This window comes from Tyto alba, unplaced genomic scaffold, assembly GCF_018691265.1.
Source record: "Tyto alba isolate M040663 unplaced genomic scaffold, T.alba_DEE_v4.0 Super-Scaffold_2, whole genome shotgun sequence".
Taxonomy (NCBI): domain Eukaryota; kingdom Metazoa; phylum Chordata; class Aves; order Strigiformes; family Tytonidae; genus Tyto; species Tyto alba.
The window spans coordinates 40,052,887-40,075,347 of record NW_024881282.1 but is presented as its reverse complement, the minus strand read 5'-3'; the positions used below and the strand labels follow the sequence as shown (position 1 = coordinate 40,075,347).

The window sequence follows — 22,461 nt, the reverse complement described above, 5'->3', positions numbered from 1 at the left end:
GTCAAACATTTCACAGACCTTAAGGCTTCCCTCAAACAAGTGTCCCAGAGGAGATTCCTACAGCAAGGAGTAAGCTGTAGGCTAATGTTTTCTTGGCCATGTCATGTCACAACTGGCTACCACAGACTAACGGGGGAGGGGGGGGGAGACGACAGACCGGTATTTATACAGTTACTTTCAGGTACAAATGCTGTTATAGAAAAAGCCATCCAAAATTACAAAGTTTAGAAGAGTCACCAGGAGAACACTGCCTCATCCAGCTCAGTAATGTGATGTTTAGCCTCCCCCCAATTTAGTTATACAACACTGATTCCAATTTTTTGCCATCTTATTTTTCAATGATAGATGTGGATGCAGCTCTCCCTACTACACCACTCTCCCAAGACCACCTTGCTAATACTGGTATTGATAGATTCAGATCAGAGATGTCACATATCAAGAATGCCCGACTCAGTTTTTCAAGAATCATGTCCTCACACTCATATTGCAGTAAAACCAGTATCCAAATACTTTTTTTTTTTTTTCCTGTTGTGTATGTTTATTTGCACAACACATGCCATCTCATCTCTTCCATCCAAAACGCGCAAATGTAAATTCATCTTCTGGTACAGGGCTGTGCATTTTACACTTAAGACAATATATTGCAGCACTGCAAAAAGAAAGAACCAACAAACTCCGCAGCTTAGAAGAAAAACCCCACCTAACGAGACAAAATAAGGAACAGCGACAGAGTCGTCTGCCCCAACAACACCACCGCCGGTTGTTACACAGGATGTACTACTTTAACCCAACCAAACCCAGCCAGCCGCCGAAGCCATCGGAGGAGAGCTAACCGGCGGGGCGATGGAGCCAGCAGGCACAGAGTGGCTAAGGGGGATGGGGGGGGGGAACACAACCACCCCCCCCGGCAGGGCTGAGGCCGCGGGGAGGGAGGGAAGGAGGAAAGGAAGGAGGGAGGGAAGGAGATGCGCGGCGGCCAGGCTTCAACCCAGCGCCCGGGCCCGTCCTCCCCACGGCAGGCTGCCCGCACCTCCCCCCCACCCCCCAGGGGGGCTTCGCGGGGCTGCGAGGAGGGGGGCGGCGGGCCAGCGCCCGGGCTCGCCCTCCGCCGCGGCCAGCGGGGCCGCGGAGCAGCGCCCCGCACAAAATGGCTGCGCAAGGCGGGGAGGGGGGGGGGGGAAGGAGGGGGGGGAGCCCGGTACGAGGGTGGCATCGCCCGCCGCCGCCGCCGCCCACCCGCGCGGCTCCCGCTCCCCAGCGGCGCCCGCAGGAAGCGGCAGCCGGCGCCGCCCGGATGCGGGGCGGCGGGAGGCGCAAGCGGTTCCTGTAGGTGAAAGGTCGGGGGGCGCGGGACGCGCCGAGGCCCTGAGGCGGGACGGGCGGCGCCCCGCGGAGGCGACGGGCCTTCCAGCCGCGCGGGCCCGCACCGCTACCGCGCCGCTGCAGCTGTTGTTGCCGCCGCCGCCAGGCCGCGCACCGCTGCCGGGGGAGTCGCTCACCTGGCAGGCCCCGCGCTCGGCGGCCTCTCCGCAAGGTTTATTTGTCGGTTGCGGCTCCGGGCTCCCGGAGGTCAGAGTTCGCGACCCCGCCCCCTCCGCTCCGCTCCGCTCGGCGCCGCCCCGCCCCGCCCCTCCCCGCCGCCGCGTCTGCGCCTGCGGCTCGCCGGGAACGGAGGGGGGGCGGGGGGGGGGCGCGGTGGGGAGGGGTCCGCGCGGGGCGGGGCGCGAGGCGCCGCTTTGGCGGCCTCCTCGCCTTCCCTACCCTGCGGTGGCCGTTAACGGCGCCCGGGGCGGTGGATGGGGGAGGACGGCTCTTTGTCCGCGCTGGCGAGCGGTGCCTGCCCTGGGAAGCAGCGGGAACGGAGGCGCGGCGGGCAGACAGCGGCCGGGCCGGGACCTCGGGAGGCGGCGGCGGCTGAGGCGAAGCGAAGCTCCCTGACAACTCTGAGGAACGCGGCTCCGGCCGTTGTAACGGCCCCTCCGGGCGCTGCCGCACCCATCCAGGGGAGAACGCGAGGCTCCAAATCCCCGCTGCGGTCGTCTGCAGGGAAACGAGAACAAGCCCGCTTTCAGCGCCCGGAGCCGCGAAGCGTTTGCTTTTGGCTTCGGGGAGCTTGGTGGGGCCTTCCTCCCTCCCCCCCCCCCCCCCCGCGGCAAATGCAGAGATGAGATTTGGGGATTAGGCTTGAAATGTGGAGCGCGATGAAGACGTAAACGTCTCCATCGGGCCATGAGTTCCCCTCGCGGTTAATGCAGGAGTTCAGCCAGCCTTGTTTGAAAGCCCTGGCTTTCTCCTCCAGCATGGCAGCAGCAAATTATTTCTTTAAATGTCAACGCTGCTCTGAACAGGGTTTGGAAAGGCAACGAGGAGCCTGGCTGCTAACCAGTGTGTGCCCTGCTGGAAGTGGGACGTGGAAAAAGTGCCAAAGGAACAACTTGTTGCTGTTCCGGCAGTGTCCTGGCATCCGTTTGGACCAAAGTTGTGTTCGCTAATTATTTAGTTCATGCTAATTATTTTAGTGACCTTAATTTTAAGTAAGAGTTTTGTGCATTATATATGTCCTTTTTTTCCTGTCCTCATTCTGTTCTACAAAGATTGTATAGCTTGTGACTAGAGATCAGCAGGAACTTCAAGATCATGTAGGGCATTGGGGCAGTGTGCACCATTTCATTATCTGAAATTCATTTAGACCATTTTATGCAACTTCTACTGAATCTGATGACTTAAGCATCAACACTGGAGAAGCTGAGATAAGAAAAAAACCCCAAAGAATACAAGCAGTTTATGTGTTAACATTAATAAAATAATTCATGCTCTTATCTTGCCAGTTCCTTTACTGCTTTTCTTCCCACCCCCAGTCCCACAGCTGCAGTTGAATCTAGCTACCCTAGCTCAAGATCACTAATTCAGTCAGTACTTGCAAGCATCGTATTTTCTTTTTGATCAAACACATTCGCAAAAGCCAAATGCAAATTAATCTTATGAAGAATTTTTAAATTGGAGCAATTAACTTGATAAGTATTTCCTGAAAGTGTTGTTACAGCACTCTCAATTTACAGTACTTGTCACTTCCCAAACTAGCCTGAGACACACATCCACCTTCTAAATAAAGGAGCTTACTGCAGTTTAACAAATGCCAAGGAATTTGCACCAAAGCTTATTTCAGAGAAGTATCCTAATAGCCTCAATAGAACAGAAACGTCACTTTAACCAGTAAAACCTGTTTTGATTCTTAGCAGGTAACCCAATTCATACTTGATCTGTATTAAAGGCATGTCTATGGAGCTGTGTCAGCCAGGATTACAAGACACATCCATATCAAAAACATGCAGAGAAGCAAAACCCTTTATGCTGTTACTGCAAGTTATTAAAAAACTGCTTTCAAACATCTGTCAGAGAAGTACAAGGAGGCAGCATAACTAACCTGACAGAAAAATCTCTCCCTTACAGGCCCTGCTAAAATGCCAACAGAAACTCTGTGATTCAGGCATACTTTATCAGACACAGTAGAACTGGATTTTGCAAAAGGATTTATTAATGTAACACCCTTCATTTGACCTTCACATAGATGTAACTCCCTTAGTTCTTTAGAATGATGGTTTCTGAGGATGCTTGCTTTGCCATGGGTACATCTCTACACCAGGAGACTGAGAGAACAGCCCTCTCATCCTGCATCCTAATGCTCCAAAATGGTCTTACTTCCACCGATAAATTTTCAAGAATATTGCATCAATGAAGTCCTTTCTCTTTGGGTTAATGTATCCCAGTCAGCTGTTGCTGCAGCTACAGTTTCTGCTCGCAGACCTGTAAATCAATCACACTGCATTATACCACGCAGGCGTAGGGAGCCTCGCTCATTCCTGGGCAGATGAAGCTCGGAAGGACCGTCATTCCCTAGGACTGGAGGGTGGCTTCAGGAGGTAAAACACTACTGCTTGTCCTACAGGTGGGACTCCTCAGGAGCCACTTTTTGGATTGTTGACATTTTGTCTGCAATCCCCATTCGAGCAGAGGCTTTGCACCCAGGTTATGGAAGGGCTTTATAGAAAACAAACATGATGAACTCATAGTTTGGGGATCTAGGGAAGAAGGAACAGAAAACAAAGAACTAGACAGCATGACGCAACTAAGGAAAGACAGGAGGGCAGGAAGATAGAAATAATTTTCATAGCAAAGACACCGGTTTTGATAGAGCATGTAGTGTCTTGGCTGGCATGAGCAAGATAACTCATTTAAAACTGATGTTTCAGGTGGTCAGATCCAGCTGTCGTGTCAGCCTGTGCACACAGCCTACCTTTCCAAGGGCATAACGTAGTAGGAATTTTAAAAGAAGACTGATGTGCAGGATAATGACTGACAATTCTGCCATTATGATAATCAATGAATACATAAATTATATGATACATAAAACCCTGAAAATATATTAAAAAACCCAAAACATGCAGACTTGACTAATGTGAATTTATTTATACAAAAATGATACATATCCACAGGAATATTTACAACAACTTTAAACTGTTTTCATTTACAAAATAAAGATTCTATTCTTTCATTTAGACAGTACAATTTAGGACTGCTCCAAATAAAAGCCTATTTGGATGGTAAATACAGGGGACAGCAGTTATGGCAAACAAATGCATTGAATGCGTCTTTCCAAACATCTTCTCACATTATGATACATAATAATCAAGTTTCCACAGACACAAAATATTTAGTAAAATGTGTTCCATAGCTGCTCAGCTATCCATTTGTTTTAAGTCCTTTGGGCACAAAAAATAGTTTTAAGTTAAAGAGAATTCAGGATCCTAGAACCTTTCATTTATCCAAGAATAAAGATGCTAGAACTAATATTCAATGCTAATGTTTGTCTCATACTCTACTAACCAATCGTAAATTAATTATTATCTCTAGATTCTTATAAGAAGAGGTAGCCAGGTGTTTAAAAACTTCTGGTCCTGTTTTAGTGTTCAATCAAATCAAGAAGTGAATACTTTACTTTTGATGGTAATGAACTGAAATGAGAGGTTAGCTGGAGAAATAGCATAAGTTTGAAGAGCAACCATCTGTAAATGTTATGAAAATGCCTGTCATGGGTTCTTCATATGACACAAAGCACTAGTGCTAGAGAAAGAAGAAAAGAAATATTCAAACACATTTACAAAGACAATTTATTTCACACAGAATTAGATTGCAATACGTGTCCTATTGTTTTTAAGGCTCCATTCCAATCTATTTCTGTCACAGAAAGATTTTTTGCTTAACCATCTGCTCTGGAAGAAGTCCTTTGATTTTTATAGTACACTTTAAACTATTTTCTCTGCACCAACTCCTTGAGAGGTAGTTTGACGCCACACGAGGCAGAACTTGGGCACCTTATTCAGTATGTGTTCTGACTTTCATTGTTCTGTTTTGCAGCAGGGCGATCAATATAAAACCATAATTTGACATTAAATTAGCTTGCTCCTAGCCAAATTTCCGATTTATTTGCCAGTTCATGGCTCTCCATCTTAGTTGGTATGCAGTCTCTATAAAAATATTAAGAAGCTCTTCCATTTGATGACACCAACTGGAAGAGCCACATCACATCTATGTTACACTGGTATCAGTTTTGGTTTGGATACAGTAAAAAACATGTCAGAAATCAACCTGAAGAGATATGCTAATAGCTTACGTGGCTTCAGTTAGCAGCTGGTTTTGAAAATTAAGTAAAAGCCCTTTATATGTAACAGGAGAAGAATATTAATTTATCACATTTGTATTAAAATTAGAACAAACCCTTTGATCAGAGTCCCACTGAATTTCAAACACTATCTGGTCACATCTCCAGTGTTCATGAGGGAAGCCAGATCTACAGCCTTAAGTTCCTGATTCAGAAAGGTACTCTACTGAAATGTCTGAAGTCAGTGAAATTACTTGTACACTTAATATCAAGCATGAGGCTTCCAAGCCTGCTACTATCTTAACAGAGGCTCTGGAAAAATCAAGCTTCTTCAGAGCTATGTTATCTTAGACCTGATCTTGAGGTATGAGGGGATATGAGAATTTTGGTTTGCATTTTCATTCTTGGCCTTTCTGTGACTGATTACTAACTACCAGTCTTTCATTTGTGATGCCACTAGAAGAGCTATTAACATGGATTCAAACTATTCATTAAAAGTGAATTGCTCTTAATTCTGTTACCACAACTAGCTAGATTCAGAGGACTACTGAGAAGTATTTCATACAGTAAAATTAACTGGCTACACAGGCATTGCATTTGACAAAAATGGCTTCTTTTTATGTGTTTTTCATAGTTCTAGTTCCATTTATGCTATTACAGTGTTAAAAAATTTTCCAATGTTAAATAGAATAAATGCACCAGAATCATCAGTAAGTATTTCCTAATGAGGTATACTGACAATTTTCCTTAAAGAAAAAAAAAAAAAAAACCACAAACACCCAAAACTGAATTGTGTTTTAAAGTGTCAAACAGAACAAATCATAGTGTAAACAAATGGTATTTCAAAGAATGCCATACTTTTCAGTGCCATCTGCACTAAAAAACCCTAGGTTTTCTTGGTATGGCAATTCCAGTTTAAACATAATATTTAAATATACAATAGTTACAACTTTGGGAGGGGGGGGTGCATATATTTGTTTAACGTTCTTTGAACAATAGTTTATACAGTGTTTCATACTGCACACAGAATTCATTTAACACAAAGTTTCGAAACAAGTAAGATATTTTGTCTCTTCCCTGTTTACAAAAAATGTATTTTCTACTCTGCCTTAAATTACTACTGGAAACAAAAGAGAAAATATATCCTGCAATTGTTTGAGGGTATCTCATTCAGTCTCTTTGGCATCTGTAGTACTCTAAAAGCTCTAGTGCCTTATCTCTGTAATTGCAGTCTGTTTTAAAATATTTTCCCTTTTCTCTTTTTTAATAAATGAACTGTACTTTGCAATTGCTTCTGTGATACAGAATTTGTTGTACACTTTAAATGTACTGGTATGTAAGATTTCAACCACCATTCAAGGAAAGGAGCTGCAATATTATTCAGTTCTCATAAAGGATTTCACATAGCCAGCAAAGATCCAAAACCTCTTGAAATTCCTATTCCGATCTGTTCTTCCTAAATTGTAAAGAGAGCAAAAGAAACTTGAGACCTATACACAAATCATGAGGAACTGTACAATTGCAACAGATTTGTTGTAGTGTTTTGTTTTTTTAAAAAAGCACAAACTTTAAGAATATGTTGACCAACTACCTGCCATTCTTAAGACATAAGCTCTTTGGACCTCACTGCAGACCTCACAAATAATTCTGACCATGAAAGTAAACATTGGAATTTAATAAATAACACATTTTGTATCAACACAGAAATACACACAATTCTTTAAAAAAATAGTACGTTACACTAAAAATGTAACAACTCCTAATCCTGACAAATATACAATTTTGTGTAGGTTGAGATGGCAGGATTACGTTTCTTCGAAACAGCTGCTGCACTTTGTTTTACCACCATCCTTGGACTTTTGCCTTTAAATTTGCAGATCCGATGCTGACACTACTACAGTATGGTGCCTTCCTGAAAAGCTTCTATCCACCTATTAGAAAATTAAACACTGTTAGGAAGGTTGCTGATAAAAGTATAAATTACAATGCTGTGACTAGGTACAGATTCACACAAGAAGTAACATCATACTTCCATGACCCGTTGGTCTTGCAAATTCCAGAATTCGCTGAGTCTAAACATACAAAGCTTGCTAAAGACGTATTAGGTTATCAGTACAAGGCGAGATGATAGAAACCTTTTTCCATACTGAAGTTACATGCATAAAGAACAAGTGAGGCTGGGGAGTCAAATGCTCAAAAAGTAGGATTTGCCAAGGTTCTGCCAACTTTAATAACACAATTGCATACCTTTTTAAAAAAAACAGTTCTCTTATTTCGCTGCAAACATGATCTGGGATGAATCAGGACACTACTATAAGTGAGGTAGCCCTCTGTGTAACCCACACCCTCTGCTTTTGCAGCTGGGACAGGGTTCTTCATGACGGAGTAGCAGTGGGGCTGAGGGAGGAAGCCGCAGGGCACATGGGCTGGGGTGGAGGAACGGTGCCTTTGCAGGATGACAGAACTTCCCCGTAATCCACACACACAAAGTATGTGCTACTACTGAATCACGTATTAACAGACACCCTGCACGTTTTATCTGTGACAATAGAAGTATATGTCAGGGCAGGGGGAGGCAAGGCCCAAACAGCTGATCCAGGGTGTCTCAAACTGGAAAGTCAAAGTTAATACTCAGGTACTTTTACCCCCTATAGCTGTGGTTTCTGTTCTAACTTGATTATGAGGGTGATAAACATCCTCACCTTCTCAAGGATGCTGCAAAAATTAATGTTTCTGAAGCACTCTGGTGCTACACTGACAAATACAGTAAAAGATGGAATAATTCTGTCTTCCGAGTGAGGGCTGAACTGTGTGCCTGTAAAGCTACAGGGCCCATCAATCAATGATTTTTTTTTTTTTTTCCTGAGTGAAAAATCTTTTAAGAACTGAATGAGAAAAACACTGTAAAGTTACCTTTATTATGGAAATTCAAATTTGTCTTAGTATTCACGGGGTATCTCAACATTAGTCACAAATGTTGGCTCTTCCTTGCCCTGAGTGTTTAACTTTGTAACTGCGTGCAATGTTCTCTGAATTCAAGCTTTTGGTATGAAGACAGTAAGCGTGTGTAAGTGCTCACGCCTGTCTGCAGACACAACTCAAAACTCCTATCCCTTACTTTTTAGGGCTCACTGTATTTTCCACTGGGATATATTCATTAAAAATAATTAAAAAGGAATACATATACACCAAATGCATAAACAGCTTAAGCATTGAACACAGTACTAGACTGAGAAATTTAACAGATGTTTACTTTTTGATGAGCTCTTAAAGTTTATTACTGCACTTTCTCAAATACATCAGATATTTCTTTGGCCCTAGCAGGAAAAAATAGTGTCCACTGATGCAAACAGGACAACAGCATGTTCTCTGTCTTTTCTTTTAATGCTGTCAAAGCAGCATTTATTTGGACGCTCAGCATAAATCTCTTAAGGATATTAAATACTTGGAGAAAGCTTGCAATTTAAGGTACTTCAGGTTTTGCCTAGCCTCAGTAAAATAGAGTATGCCCTATTTCAAGTGTTCCTACTGATGACAAAAGCCATTATCAGAAGAGAAAAACAGTTATTGAATGTCTTGGGTTTTTTTAGTGTTGTTTTATATAGTACAAATTAGGCCACAGTAGAAACAAGAGAATAGTATCTTAATTAACAAGGAAACATTTGTGTCCATCTGCAAGACAAAATACCCCAAAAATCAAATAAAGACTTCCAGATTTTATGTGTAGAGAAGTGTCATTAAGCACGTTTTCAGCTGTTCAAAATTTTCAGTTGTCCTGGGTACTTTGATTTTTATAATATCCCTATTTGCACAAAACTATGACTGCAGCCACTTGAATGCTTAAGTATTAATAATGGACTAGTTAGCACATGAAATCTATTTTATTAATGTAAAATTCATTTGGGAAAACTGCAGTGGAATGAGTCAAATAAGCTAGGTATATAGGCAAGATAACTTAAATATATTGCTTCCATGCGCATTTCTAGTTTACTCCATGATTCATATAGCGAATGTTTTCTGCTGATTAATGACCAAGGTTATGGGTTATTTTATACAAAACACACACAATACATAAATTGATAAATATGTCTCCACACTCAGACACATAAGCAGGTCTTGAAATGAAACCGCTCGTGTGAGTGTTCTTTGAATTCAAGCTTTTGGTCTGAACATATTAAACATGCCTAGGTGCTTGTGCACATCTGCACACACACTTCAAACTTCTGTCCCTTACTTCTAGGATTTGCTTTATTTTTCACTGCCATATATTCATTAAAATAAATAAAATTTACAGCTGGAAATAAAAAAAAAGGGACACATCAGTTAATTCTTAAAACACATTTTCTGGATTTCTTCAAAGGTAACACTCAATTTTCACTTAAGCAGACCAGGGATAGAGGCTAGGAAAAGAAAGACTTCTTATTTTAGCTTAGATTTTATCTTAGATTTTTCCATGCTGCTACATTAATTCTTTTGCAGAGGCCAGTCTGCTTCTTCATTTAAAGCATTTCAGAAGTCCTAATGAAACCAGGACCTTCTGTTTAAGTAATTCAAAAGTTTTATTTACATATTACATAAAATATGCATATTTTTTACATATGCTCAATCTGTGAAAATTAACATTCATGACTTCTGAAACATTTTCTAGAAAAAAGTAACAAAAGTTAATTCAAATGGTTTCTTACTTTTGAGCTGAATGGGGATCATCTGCTTTGAATATGTAAAATAAAGTGTTTTTGTGCAGTAAATGGAACACTCTAGATTCTGAGTTTTCATCTTTCACTTCAGTGACTGTGAATCCAAGCAAAGGCTGGCTCTCTAATGCTGCCACATCCTATTTTATAGAGAAAAAATCAAACAAGACAAAATTAGAACTTGTAAGACATACCAAAGAATGCATTTAGACTTTATTCATGCACCATACCATTACAACAGATTATACAACAAACAAGTTGTTACAAATAGTCATGCACAAAATGCTGCTTTTTATAGTCTCCATGCATGAGTCTTGCCTGTCAGAGTTCAAGGAGCGCCTGGATGACGCTTTTAGTCATACAATTTAGTTTCAGGTAGTCCTGTGAGGAGCAGGGAGTTGGACCTGATGATCCTCACAGGTCCCTTCCACCTTGAGATATTCTATGATTCCGTGAATCAGGGGACAGGAAATAACAAAACCTCACCGACTTCTACATTGCTGCTCCTTTTTTTTTATTTCCCTGATAACGTCTACCTTGTCTTTCACTGTATAGTCTCATTGTTCTGCCTGGTAAGGTTGTCTTCTGTCAAAAGTTCAGCTACCAACTGGCAGCAGACCAAAGGTCCATCTAGCCCAGTACTCTCTCCAGTAACCTTAGTAGCGAGTTTTCATGTCTTAAAAGTGATGTGGGATGATATTAGCTGCACTGAGTATGCTAAAAAGAGGACCTGTGGATTTAACCTACGTTCTCAAGTGCTGGAGTCACACTCCAAATGCTTTTGATGGCTAAACTTATTTTGCTTTCTGTTGCTGAAAATTAACAGGATAGAGAAAAGAAGTTGCTGATGTGTTCACAAGTGGCTGGCTAGGAAGGAAGAGCAAAAGAAGCTGTACATTTTTACCTTCTCTTCATTTAAGTTCAAAACCTGTCTAAAAAGGCAACCTTTTCCCTTCCTCATTTATCTCAGCTACTTCCTTTTAATTAATAAATACAATGCACATCATTTTTGGAAGGAAAAAAATAAATTTCATCCTGTGAAAATTCCAAAATAGTGCTTTGTAACTAGGCAGAGTCCTGCAATGCTTCTGGATAGAAAAAATAAACAAAGTCTGTACAAAAACACTGACAGAACAGATGAAGGCTTTGGTAATTGCCTCTGCATTGAAACAAGAGTATCCTGTAAAAGCAGCATTTCTTGATATTGGAAAACAGTTAAGTAAGGCTTAGAAATCTGTTTTACTATCTTAGGTCTTTGTACCACTAATCATTGTAACACTTGGAACTAAAGTGAGTAAGTAGCTTAAAAGTGAGGCTTCCTGGCTAAGGCAACACTGGACCTTCCCTTGAGACTCTCTAAACAATGTCTCCTGCAAAGGCTCACTGAGATGAAAAATAAGGACAGATACTCACTAAAGAAAATAGGAAAGAGTTAATTTTGTGTTTGCGAGGTGCAAACTGAAGCTATTCTGGAGGGCTAATATCTCAGAGGAAACAAAGTAAAAGAAAATTTAAGGTGACTGTCACAGACTAATATGCCAGTCTTTACAGTTTCCAAAGTCTCCTTTGCAAGTGCCAGAAAAGACACAATGCTCTAAAATATTTTTCAAATCTTTGCAGAAGCAATTGTTTTGTACATAATTATTTAAGATATATTTAGAACTACCTGGTTTTTTTTGCTGTTGCCAATGCTGTGGTGGAAATAACTGACAGGTTCTGGATATAATTCAGAAGTTTTAAAATAAAGGTTGGCACTACAGCAGGACCAACCCAGGAACAAATCTGAGCACAAACAAGGAAATAACTGAAGTGGGGGAGGCATGTGGGTGAAGAAGGGTAATTCTTTACATGGTCAGGATAGGTTAGGCTTTACATTTTGAAAGGAAGTGTGGGATAGCAATAACTTTAAACAGATGCTTTGGATATTTTGCTCTTGAAAGCTATTAGCAAACTGTAACATATAATACAGAAAAGCAGAACCCAAGATCTTCCAGTGCTACAATACATCCATATATGTTGCAAAACACTGTAAGTTGCAATAAAACTATATCCTCAGCACATGCTGGGACGTGCTGAGCTTTTATATATATTGGTTAGAGATTATTCCACACTGCAATAGGACTACACATTCTAAATAAAAAAGCAAATGGCATTAGATAAGATGCATTTTCTTCTCCTGCAGCACTGTATATATTAAATAATAACTCCAGGCTGAAGATGACAGTTTGAAGAGAAGCAGAGAGATTTAGTTTGTTCATTTTCCAAGCATTCAAAATGCCTTGTGGAACTGCAGAACAAGATACTTCAAGATGCTTTTTTTTGTCTTTGCCACTAGTCCAGTGTGATGCATCCAAACATACCCCATGTATTCAACTGACTCAGAACATACCTACAACTGTGCAATGGTGTGCAGTGCAGAGGTACTCAAAGCTAGGTCTGGAATCAGAAACAGCGTAGCTACATCAGCGTATTATGGTACCAAGCTCACTGGGCTTTTTCAAAATACTACATCGCAATCAGATCAATTACTGTAAGGTGATCTAATTTTATAACTTGTTTCTAGATCATAAACAACTTTGTTATAAAGACAGTATTATCACTGGATATTCGATTTCAAATATGTAGTCTCTTACCTCACTAGCAGCAGTATGTGTATAGCACCTTATTTTTTATAACAAACCATAGGTGTTTCCATGGTTTCTTACTGCCCTTAGATCTGTGTAGGTAGCCACTCATTGTAGAGTCTTCTGTATTTGCTGAAACCTGAAGAGAAAAAAAAAACAAAACAAAAAGAAACAAAAAAAAACCAAAATTCCAAGAGTATGTATGCATCTGTCCAGGTTTTCACAGTTACAGCTTTTTTTAAAACAGCTTTTCAGAGTCCTGTCTTGTCAAAGACTCAAATTCTTACCTGATCTCAAGTTAATGTTGCTAATTAACTCAGATGGCTAAAAGAAAAAATATTTTGTATGCCACCATCTACCTGGTCTGGAAGAGAGGTTTCTGCAGTTGCTAAGGGTTGGAACTTAAATTGGATGCAACAGGACAAGAGAGGGATGAAACACTGAGGACCACATACAGCTAGAAAACACACATTCCTATATAAGAAGAAAAATTACTTCCTCCCATTCCTAAGGCCTTTAGTGTTGGTAGACAGAGTTTAGCTCTACCTTTCCTAATAATAAACCAAGAGCTGAGTTGGTGTAAGAGTCTTTTAATTGTCTGTTGGTGCAGAGGTAAATCACAATTCCTTGAAATACAAGGAAGAAATTACAATTCTGACTATCTCTCTGAATCACAGTCTCACCGGTGTTCATGCAATTTATACACTGCTTCATAGTTTAGGTCCCTGCCTATATAAAACTAAGGCCCAAAACACTGTTACAGGCAAATTTTGACTTCTGATTCTAGAGAAGATGGCTAAAATATGGAATTATTTTTTTCGTTGTTAATATTGATGACATAACACCAACAAGGCATTACTTTTGACCAATAAAGCACTTACTTCTTTGAGGGCTGCAGGAATTTTTTTCTGCTTTCTTCCAGAGGGAATACTATGTAATACTGTAGACAAGGCACTTGATGGAGATTTATGGTTGACAGGGGATCCGCTCTTAGGAGTGCACTGGTTATCTAAAATGCATAGGATGAATATATTGCTTTCATGTCACAGATGACTAAACACAGGCAATGACTCTTAGACTTTTTTGCTTAAAAACAGCTGACATTTTTATTCTGATTACAATGTTTCAATAGTAACACCTAATCACATTAAATTCAGTGCTGAATTACCTTTTCAGTATTATCATCAACATCATGAGCTAGAATCCCTCAAAACACAATCAGACTAAAAAAAAAAAAAACCACAAGAAATTTAAAGCTAAACAGATTGGTCTTGTTTGTTTTCAAAGTCTGTTTTCTTGATGTTGAACTACCTTTGTCCACTTTCACCTTTTGGGTGAAAATTAAGTCTTAAAAACTACACCAAACTTTTAGACCTGTCTTCTGCAGTTCAGTCTGTGCTTTATCTCTGCTCCCCAACTCTGTCCTTTAATTCTCTACATCTGTTATCTTCTCAGCATTTTTCAGTATGCATGCTGTAGGGCTCCTCTTCCAGCATCATGCCATCACACACCCAATTCTGGAGATTCCCATCTCCAGAGCATGTGCTGTCTTTCTCCACTGCAGCAGGCAGTTCCTTCATCTCTCTTAGAAGACTTCTGCAACGCTTCACTCCTTTAAAACCCCAGTTTTCTAGCAACACCCATCACTATTTTACAGCCCAGCATGGAAGGAGTAGGGCTGCCCTGGCCTCATTAAGTCCCCTTCTAGACTTGTCCCTGAACACGCTGAGGCTCTGAAATAATGATCTGAGTAAAGGGATTGCCAGCTGTCCAGCACCCGCTCTGCAGCTCTTTTCCGAGCTAAAAGCACCTGCAATTGCCTGCAGCACAGCAGCCTCTAGTGCCCAACGCAGAGACCTGCAGGAGGTCCAAGCAATCCATCTTTCCCTCCCTCATCACAGGCTCCCACCACCACCTCAGGGGCTGTCAGTGCTGCTTTTCAGAACCCCGTAACAAATGCCCACTCACTCCCAGCATGATGGGAGCCATAGCTTGATCATTTCACTGGGGCATCACAGATTTCCTTGATACCCGAGAGAGCTTGTGCTGAACTGGAGCCTCTGCTAGAGGGAAGGGCAGCAAACTGTTTCAGTCCCTGCTTATGGCTCATTTCTGTATTCTACACTAGAGTCTTTGGACAGAATTCAGAGCAAGTCTTGAGAGATGGGACCGGATTCCACCTCACTGGGAGGTACATTCATTTCTGCATAATGATACGAAGCTCCTTCAGAGAGACTGGATTTGAGTTACCTCAGGTTAAGAAGGAAACTGACCCTTGATCTCCTTTCCAAGCAAATGTTATTACCACCACGCACCAGTAGTTCCACGTGCTCTGAAAGTGTTTCAATGAAAATAGCTCTAGGAATATTTTAAACTGAAATCCATGTTACCAGTATGCAGTAGGCAACCATTAAGAGTTTGCCCTCAGAACTGAGGTGCAGGTATGCCAACTTCTTGAATTCCAGATGAGCCGTGGCGTGACGCTGAAGAGACTCAGCTTCACTAGGATGAAGACCTATATGTCTTTATAGAGCCCCAGAACTTCAGCCATCTCAGCAGTTTAGCTGGCAAAAATGAAGTTTACAGGCATACCAGTTACAGGGAGTAAAAGTACACATGAACTCACTGGGAGGACGTGATAAGCTGCAAGGACTTTAATGTACACTTGTACCCTATGATTAATGAAAAGCAATGTAACACTAGTTATCTCAAAAAGAAAGCAGCATAAGCTACATGTCATTATCACTGAGCAAATGCATGCATGTTTCTGGAAGGAGGAGCCAATATATTGCAAATTTACTTCCTCACTTACTCCACAGAAATTTGTGCGGGTTTCTCATAACCTCAGATGCCCTTAAATTGCATATTAGGAAAAATTTATTCACTTAAAGGCTTGTCAAACATTGGAACAGGCTTCTCAGGGAACTGGTGGAGTCACCATCCCTGGAGGTATTTAAAAGATGTATAGATGTGGTGCTTAGGGACATAGTTTAGTGGTGGACTTGGCAGTGTTAGATTAATGGTTGGACTTGATGAACTTAAAGGTCCTTTCCAACCTAAATGATTCCATGCCTATCGTTTTTCATGCAGTAGCAGAATTAGGTATTTGAACCAAGGAGTAAAGATGAGGCACAGACATACCATGTTAATAAAGGCCACAAAAATAATACATACAATTTGTGCAGAATTTCTTTACCTTGTTTCTGTAGCTCCCTGAAGCAATGATCACATACTCTTGCTGGCTGGTTTTTCATATAGTCTAAACCATGTTTATTTGATGAACAAGCTTGACAGACAATCTGGAAACAGATAAAAGCATTATTATACGTGATGTGCATCTGTAAATCACCAAATGCTTAAAGATGTTCACTTTCAGGTTAAGCCCATAACAGAACCTGAAATAGGCACTATTTTACATTGAAAATGGTTTAAGATCTTGGCTTTTCCCTATGTTCTTATATTCAACATGCTGCTCTTTCCTCCTCTAAATGATAAAAATTTAAATATAAAAAAATCACTGTATTACACAATCCAATAAGCCAATGTTAACAAGTCCATGAAAAGCAGAATAACCCTACTGTGTTACTGAACTGTTTAAATCATAAATTTTTAAAGAAATGACTAAAAATAGTCAATGCTGTCTTGACAATTTCTCCACAACACAATTAAAACAAGAAAAATAAACATTTGTAAGATATAGCTTTCATAAGTGCTAAATAGAAAATAATCTTGGCAGCAACTTAAAAACAAAATCATTATTTATCTTACAAAAATTAGCGAGGAAGATACTTTTCTCATTTCAGCTACCATTTTTTTTGTACTATGTAATTGCAGAAGCAGAAGACAGCCATAATAGTACTCCAAAATGCAATATAAGAAACACGTAACAGGTTAAAAGGCTGAACAGCAGTCTGTCATAACACCTTACTCTAAAAAAAAAAAACCACAAACCAAAAAAACAACAAAAAAAACCCCACAAACAAAGAAAAAAAAAAAACCAAACCCAAACCAAACCAACAAATGAAAACCCAAAACCAACACCAACATTTTGTTTTTAATCCACAGAATTGTATCCTAGTACAATGCTCTCTTAAAAGACTTGTGGTGCAATTGGGCTCCATCTGTGTATGTCACACAAGGAACCTGAATGACTAATGGAAATGGTAATCACAAAATTGCCCAACCTTTCCGCATGCCCTGCAGTGATGCCTTCTCCATGTCAATGTGAATTCACTTGTACAGATCATACACATAGTGGCTCTAGTATCAGGGATCCAGATCGGAGCCTTTGATCCCAGCGGACTGTCTTCTTCCTGTTTCTCTGGATCTGCCTGAGAGAACATAGGCAGAATAACATTACATTCAGCAATGAGAAATCTGATTAATATTTATCAGTAATTATAGGTTAATGCTAATTATGCTGGAAAGCCTTCTCTGATAAATTGTTGTGCTCTTAAACATTATCTACTATTTCATCAGTGACCATTAGAATGCAAGCCGGAAGACAGAGCTGCATTTAATTAGTTCAAAAAGGCTGTGTGACTTTCACTCTTTACCAGCATATTCATATCAATAGCTGCTATATTTTATAATCTTTTCATTTCATCTTTCTGTTTACAAGACTACTGAGAGAACTGAGAAAGCTGGTTTGAATTTTTTGGAAGAAAATAGTTTTAAATTTATGAAGTAGATAACATTATGAAATATCATTCTGTTCTATCATCTGTTCATTTATCATTTACTGCCCTGTTTTATTATTCATCATGGAAGGCCCCGTATTTCTCTAAACACCTGCAAAGACACTTTATATTCAAAAAGGGAACAAACCAACAATAATAGTGTGATATACCTCTTCGAGACTTTTGCTAGGATTAAATGTGATTTTCTTTTTTGTATATTCTTCAATTGACTTGGAGATAGCTTCTAACCACTCATCTCTTTCTGTAGCAGAACTGTTGGGAATTAAAAAAAAAAAAATCAATTTATTATTACTAACATTTAAAACTAAGAAGCGAGTGTTGATTAGAATTCCATTAACTTTATTACACATTGACTTGAACTCTCTTGCAATTTCAGTTTTATAGACCATCTCCAGTTCCTACTGAAACTGGAGTTCTTTTTTTAACTGTTCCCATGGTGTCAGTTATTTGTGTTGATTAATATTTAAAAAGATTTCCATGACTGTTGTTATAATGTGGATTCCCTCCCTCCCTTTCCTCTTTCCAAAATACCCTGTGAGCGTTTCAAGGCTTGTATGTCATTGCTTCCCCATTCTCCTTGCACCCTTGAATAGCCTGAGTAGCACTGGAGCAAACGGAGCTCCCAGAACAAAGGCATGGGCCCTCTCTCTTGAGAGGGACTCTGGAATTTCAGCAAGCTTCTTTTTTTCCCTCCCTTCCTTCTGTCTCAGGGTGCAGTTTGTTATTTGCAACCCTGTGAAACACCAAGCTTCTGCCAGAAAAAACACTTTGTCTCTTCCTCAGCCTTGTGTTCCTGACTGTTTCCTCCTACCAGGTCATGCAGCTCTGAAATAATTTTTTTTTTTTTCCAAATTTTTCCACTGGATTACCTAACCCAAAGAGATAAACAGATGAGTTTACTGTATCTATCTCACAGCTGGTAGATCACTAACCAAGCGCAAGGAAAAGTGCAGGGAGAACAAGGAGTGCCTGGCACAGCAGGATCCTGCAGCTATACCGGATTATGTGCGATGCCAGAGCACTTCCCTTAGGCTGTGGGCACACTACCACTTTCGTATAATAAAAATCCATGCTACTCTGCCGCAAAGGGCAGCCCACCATACTCCCTCTTCGGCACTAGGTCTTTTTTCCCTTGTGCCAGAACACACACAGCTACGTAGTGGGCTGGACAGGGAAACAAATACATATTAAAGCAAGCCACCAACCTGCCCTTCCTCTGGATCAATTTACCGACTGGGTTCATCACGTAGCTGAACAGCTACTTGTGCCAGATGTCTGAGTAAGGAAGAAGCAGTTTTGTGACCGAGGAACAGCTAGACTGCTTGTTTGAGATGCCATGGCAGCTTTAAAAAGGACTTCTAAAATTTAAACCAGTATCTACCACCACCTTTTTTTTTTTTTATTTTCTACTTCTTAAATATTATCAGAGAAATTATTTTTTTTAAACCAGGGAATTGAACATGCTGAATATATAAAAAGGAATGTTAGGGAAGAAGAAAGCAATGATTTACACAAATTAGGTGTGCAACACCAATTATTGTTTAATGGCTTTTGTAGGTGAATTTGGAAGCTTTGATCATCTTTGAACCTTTAAGGAAATACTCTGAGCTGGCATTTTGAACTGGATGAAACTGAGTACTATACAGAATCAGAGAGGACAAATCTGGTAAGGTAAACGTGGGGGAAGCCTATGAGGCGTGAGGGGAAAAAAAAAATACCTAGTGCACATAGCAACAAAATCAGAACAAAAGGAGAGGAAATAAGATATAAGCAAGAGCAAAGCAATGTATTATTGTCTGTCCCAATATATCACACTCTGAGTGGAACATTTTGTTCAGTTTATTTACCTTTGCTTCCTCATCCAGCAAGAACAACTGGTCTGCATTAGCTACGTAACATTCAGAACACTAATCAACTCCTTTGTCTTTTTCAAAATCTGGTTACAATTCATTAGGTTCCTAAAACTATATTAAATAATTAAATTTAAAGTTGGCACAGTTTTTGGAGATGAAGCATCACCCGATCATGTGGGGATTGCTACATATGGGGCTGCTTGCACAACGACCTACATGGCTTACGCCCTAATATTTCACTAGGGAAGTCGCACTTTAGGGTTGTTTACAGTCCTTCAGAACTTAAGAGCAAAGGTGGTGCCATGCAGCAAAATAGGCAGTGTTTCTTCTGCTGGCACTCTCTGCCCTCCTCCACAGCTGCACACACCTACCACTTCCCTCGCTGCAGGTCCAGTATTTGTTGCATCCTTTCAAAAGTAATTTTGTTTACTAAAACTGCAGGGTCTTCTTAGGGTTTATAAAAAATATTAATATTTTGTATTCATTTAAGATTTAACAAAACAGTAGAAAACTTTAAATGGAGTGCAGAGAGCCCCAGCAGTTGTTATTAGTGGCAAATGCATGTGCTGGGGGCACGTGTCGCATGCTGCCCAGAGGAGCTAAGCAGTCAGGTGCTCCCAGAAGTGTACCCCTCTTGTTTGCAGGATCAGAGCTGTAGGGCACCTCTCCCAGCGGAGCTCGTGTTGCATGAGCTGTCCCTATGTTAGGGGAGGCGAGGCAGCTATGTCTGCCCCGGGGTAGCTCTTTGCCAGCCTTACTGACCATGTCAGGCTGGCACGATGATGGCACGACGATTGTTTTCAGGACCAAAGCTTTACTTCTGTACAGTGCTGTATCGTGCAGATGCGCTAACTTGTTTCTCTGATTAAGAGATTTCTACTACAATACTGCATTGTACTATGTAAAACAATACACATTCCTACAGATATGCAAGGAAAACTGAAACCTTGACGTAGACTAGATAAAGCAGAATACTAATGCAGTCAGTAAAACTAAACCTGAAGTGACAAAGACTCTTGTCTAGGCATTAATCTATCCTTCTGTTATTAACTGGCTTACATTTTATTGCTAGCAAATTTTCACTGGCTTAATTGCTCCCATCCCCATCTCTGTCCCCAGGATCATTTCTGAATCTCTTTGGTGTACACTCCATGTTATGCTTGTTATTTGAAAAAATTTCACAGAAGTGAAATTTGTCTCCAAGGCCTGGAAGATTAATTTGAACAGTTCTGTAGTTGAGATTTTTACCATGTAGGACCCAAGAAAATGGTAGAATGAGGTAACAGCAAAAGCAAAAAGCAGTCTGTATTGACAAGATACTGATTCTCTTCATATCCAGGATATTTATCAGTAGGAACAATATAATTAATTGGGAAAAAAAAAATATATGCAAGTACCTATTGCTTGTAGTTTTTCACTTCCCTCCTATATCACAAAAGACCAAGGCCTTGATTACAGACAGATAATCTGGAAATCCTCATTTACACCTGGGGCCCCCAACACTTCCTTCATCCTTAGCAAGTGCAACCTCTCTCTGTCATGGTTGTGTAACTTAGGGCTCTTGCACACACATAGCTTCCACCATGTATAAAAATAATGGAGCTGAATGCTCTCCAAAGATGCAAGATCAACAACACTAAAAAGAAAAGGGCAAATCAGAGCAGATTTAGTTGGTAACATGAGGGTAATGCCAATAATTTCAAGGTCAAGACAAAAGCATGTCTCAAACTCTGCCCAATTTGATGAGAACATTATATATAGGGGTTTTCCCCTATAAACCAGCATGTATTTCACAGTAGTTGCTTTTAATCTACCACTTAATCCGTTCCTCATAAAGACAATTTGTCTTGGTTTGGGCTGAAATAGAGTTAATATTCCTTTTCAGGGACTAGATGAGTGCTGTGTTTCGGATTTAGCTTTGGGTTTGGTATGAGAAGAATGCTGATAGCACACTGATGTTTTCAGCTGCTACCGAGACTTCAAGGACTCTCTGACTCCCCATGTCCTGCCCGTGCGCAAGGGCACAGGGAGCAGGGAGGGAGCACGGCCAGAGCACCAGACCCAAACTGGCCAATGAAATATTCCATAGTATGGAACATCATGCTCACTATATAAAGGAGGGGTGGTCGGGAAGGAGATCTCTCACTTCCAGGATTGCGACTGTGGGTCGCTGGCCGGGAACGGGCTGGGGATTGGTCAGCAGGTGGTGAGCAATTACGCTGTACATTGCCTGTTTATATATTTCTTTTTGTTTTCCCCCCATCATCGTTATTGTTCTCGTTTTATTGCCATTATTAAACTGTTCCTATCTCAGCCTGTGAGTCTCCCTTCACCCCTCTAATCCCCTCCCCTATTCCCAGGTGGGGAGGGGGAAGGGAGGGTGATGAGCTGCAGGGGTTGGTTGCCGATCAGGCCCAAACCACAACACAATTCTATCCTGTTTTGTGGAAAATAGGTAGGTTGTATTTCAAGATGATAATCTTTTCACAAGTTCCAATGACTTTAAGGAAATTTTTTAAACTACAGAATTAAAAGTGAAATGCTGTTTCAAGTCAAGTTTCAAGCAGAGATAAATCCACATTGCCTACTGCAATCCTGTAAATGTCTTCATGTATCTGTGTGACACCTGGTCAGCAATGCACCTAAGGCAGCACGGGCCTGCTCATATTATACTGGAGCAGAATCACACCCTAAACTGTGAATTGCATCTGTTCTTACCAGTGTGCAAAAGAAAAATAAGAAACATTTAAATTTGTTGAAAACCCACTACTCTTTTAAAGTGTGTTGTTGCAGACAATTGAGCTGCTTCCTTTGGCTACTTTGACAAGGTTAAGCTTGGTCCACCCCTCCACTAGAGATACTGCTGTCTTTGTGCAGACATCCTCATGTCAGTATTTACAAGGTCACACAAAAAGCAGCAGGCTGCCCTTG

At 40.8% G+C, this 22,461-nt stretch overlaps 2 protein-coding genes across 2 annotated transcripts in view; both read right to left on the bottom strand.

Annotated features, from left to right (window-relative positions):
- The window catches only part of NR2C1 (nuclear receptor subfamily 2 group C member 1), a 54,153-nt gene extending 52,551 nt beyond the window's left edge, over positions 1-1,602 (bottom strand). The window contains exon 1 of the mRNA XM_042792846.1: positions 1,500-1,602. The gene's annotated coding sequence lies outside the window, so the exon portion shown is untranslated. The remainder of the gene's footprint in view (positions 1-1,499) is intronic.
- A 2,842-nt stretch (positions 1,603-4,444) lies between these two features.
- FGD6 (FYVE, RhoGEF and PH domain containing 6) overlaps positions 4,445-22,461 on the bottom strand; it is a 75,284-nt gene continuing 57,267 nt past the window's right edge. Inside the window, 8 exon segments of the mRNA XM_033010237.2 lie at positions 4,445-7,590; positions 10,345-10,493; positions 12,987-12,998; positions 13,000-13,116; positions 13,859-13,986; positions 16,174-16,276; positions 17,162-17,308; positions 17,827-17,929. Coding sequence (XP_032866128.2) covers positions 7,554-7,590; positions 10,345-10,493; positions 12,987-12,998; positions 13,000-13,116; positions 13,859-13,986; positions 16,174-16,276; positions 17,162-17,308; positions 17,827-17,929 — 796 coding nt within the window. The 3' untranslated portion in view covers positions 4,445-7,553.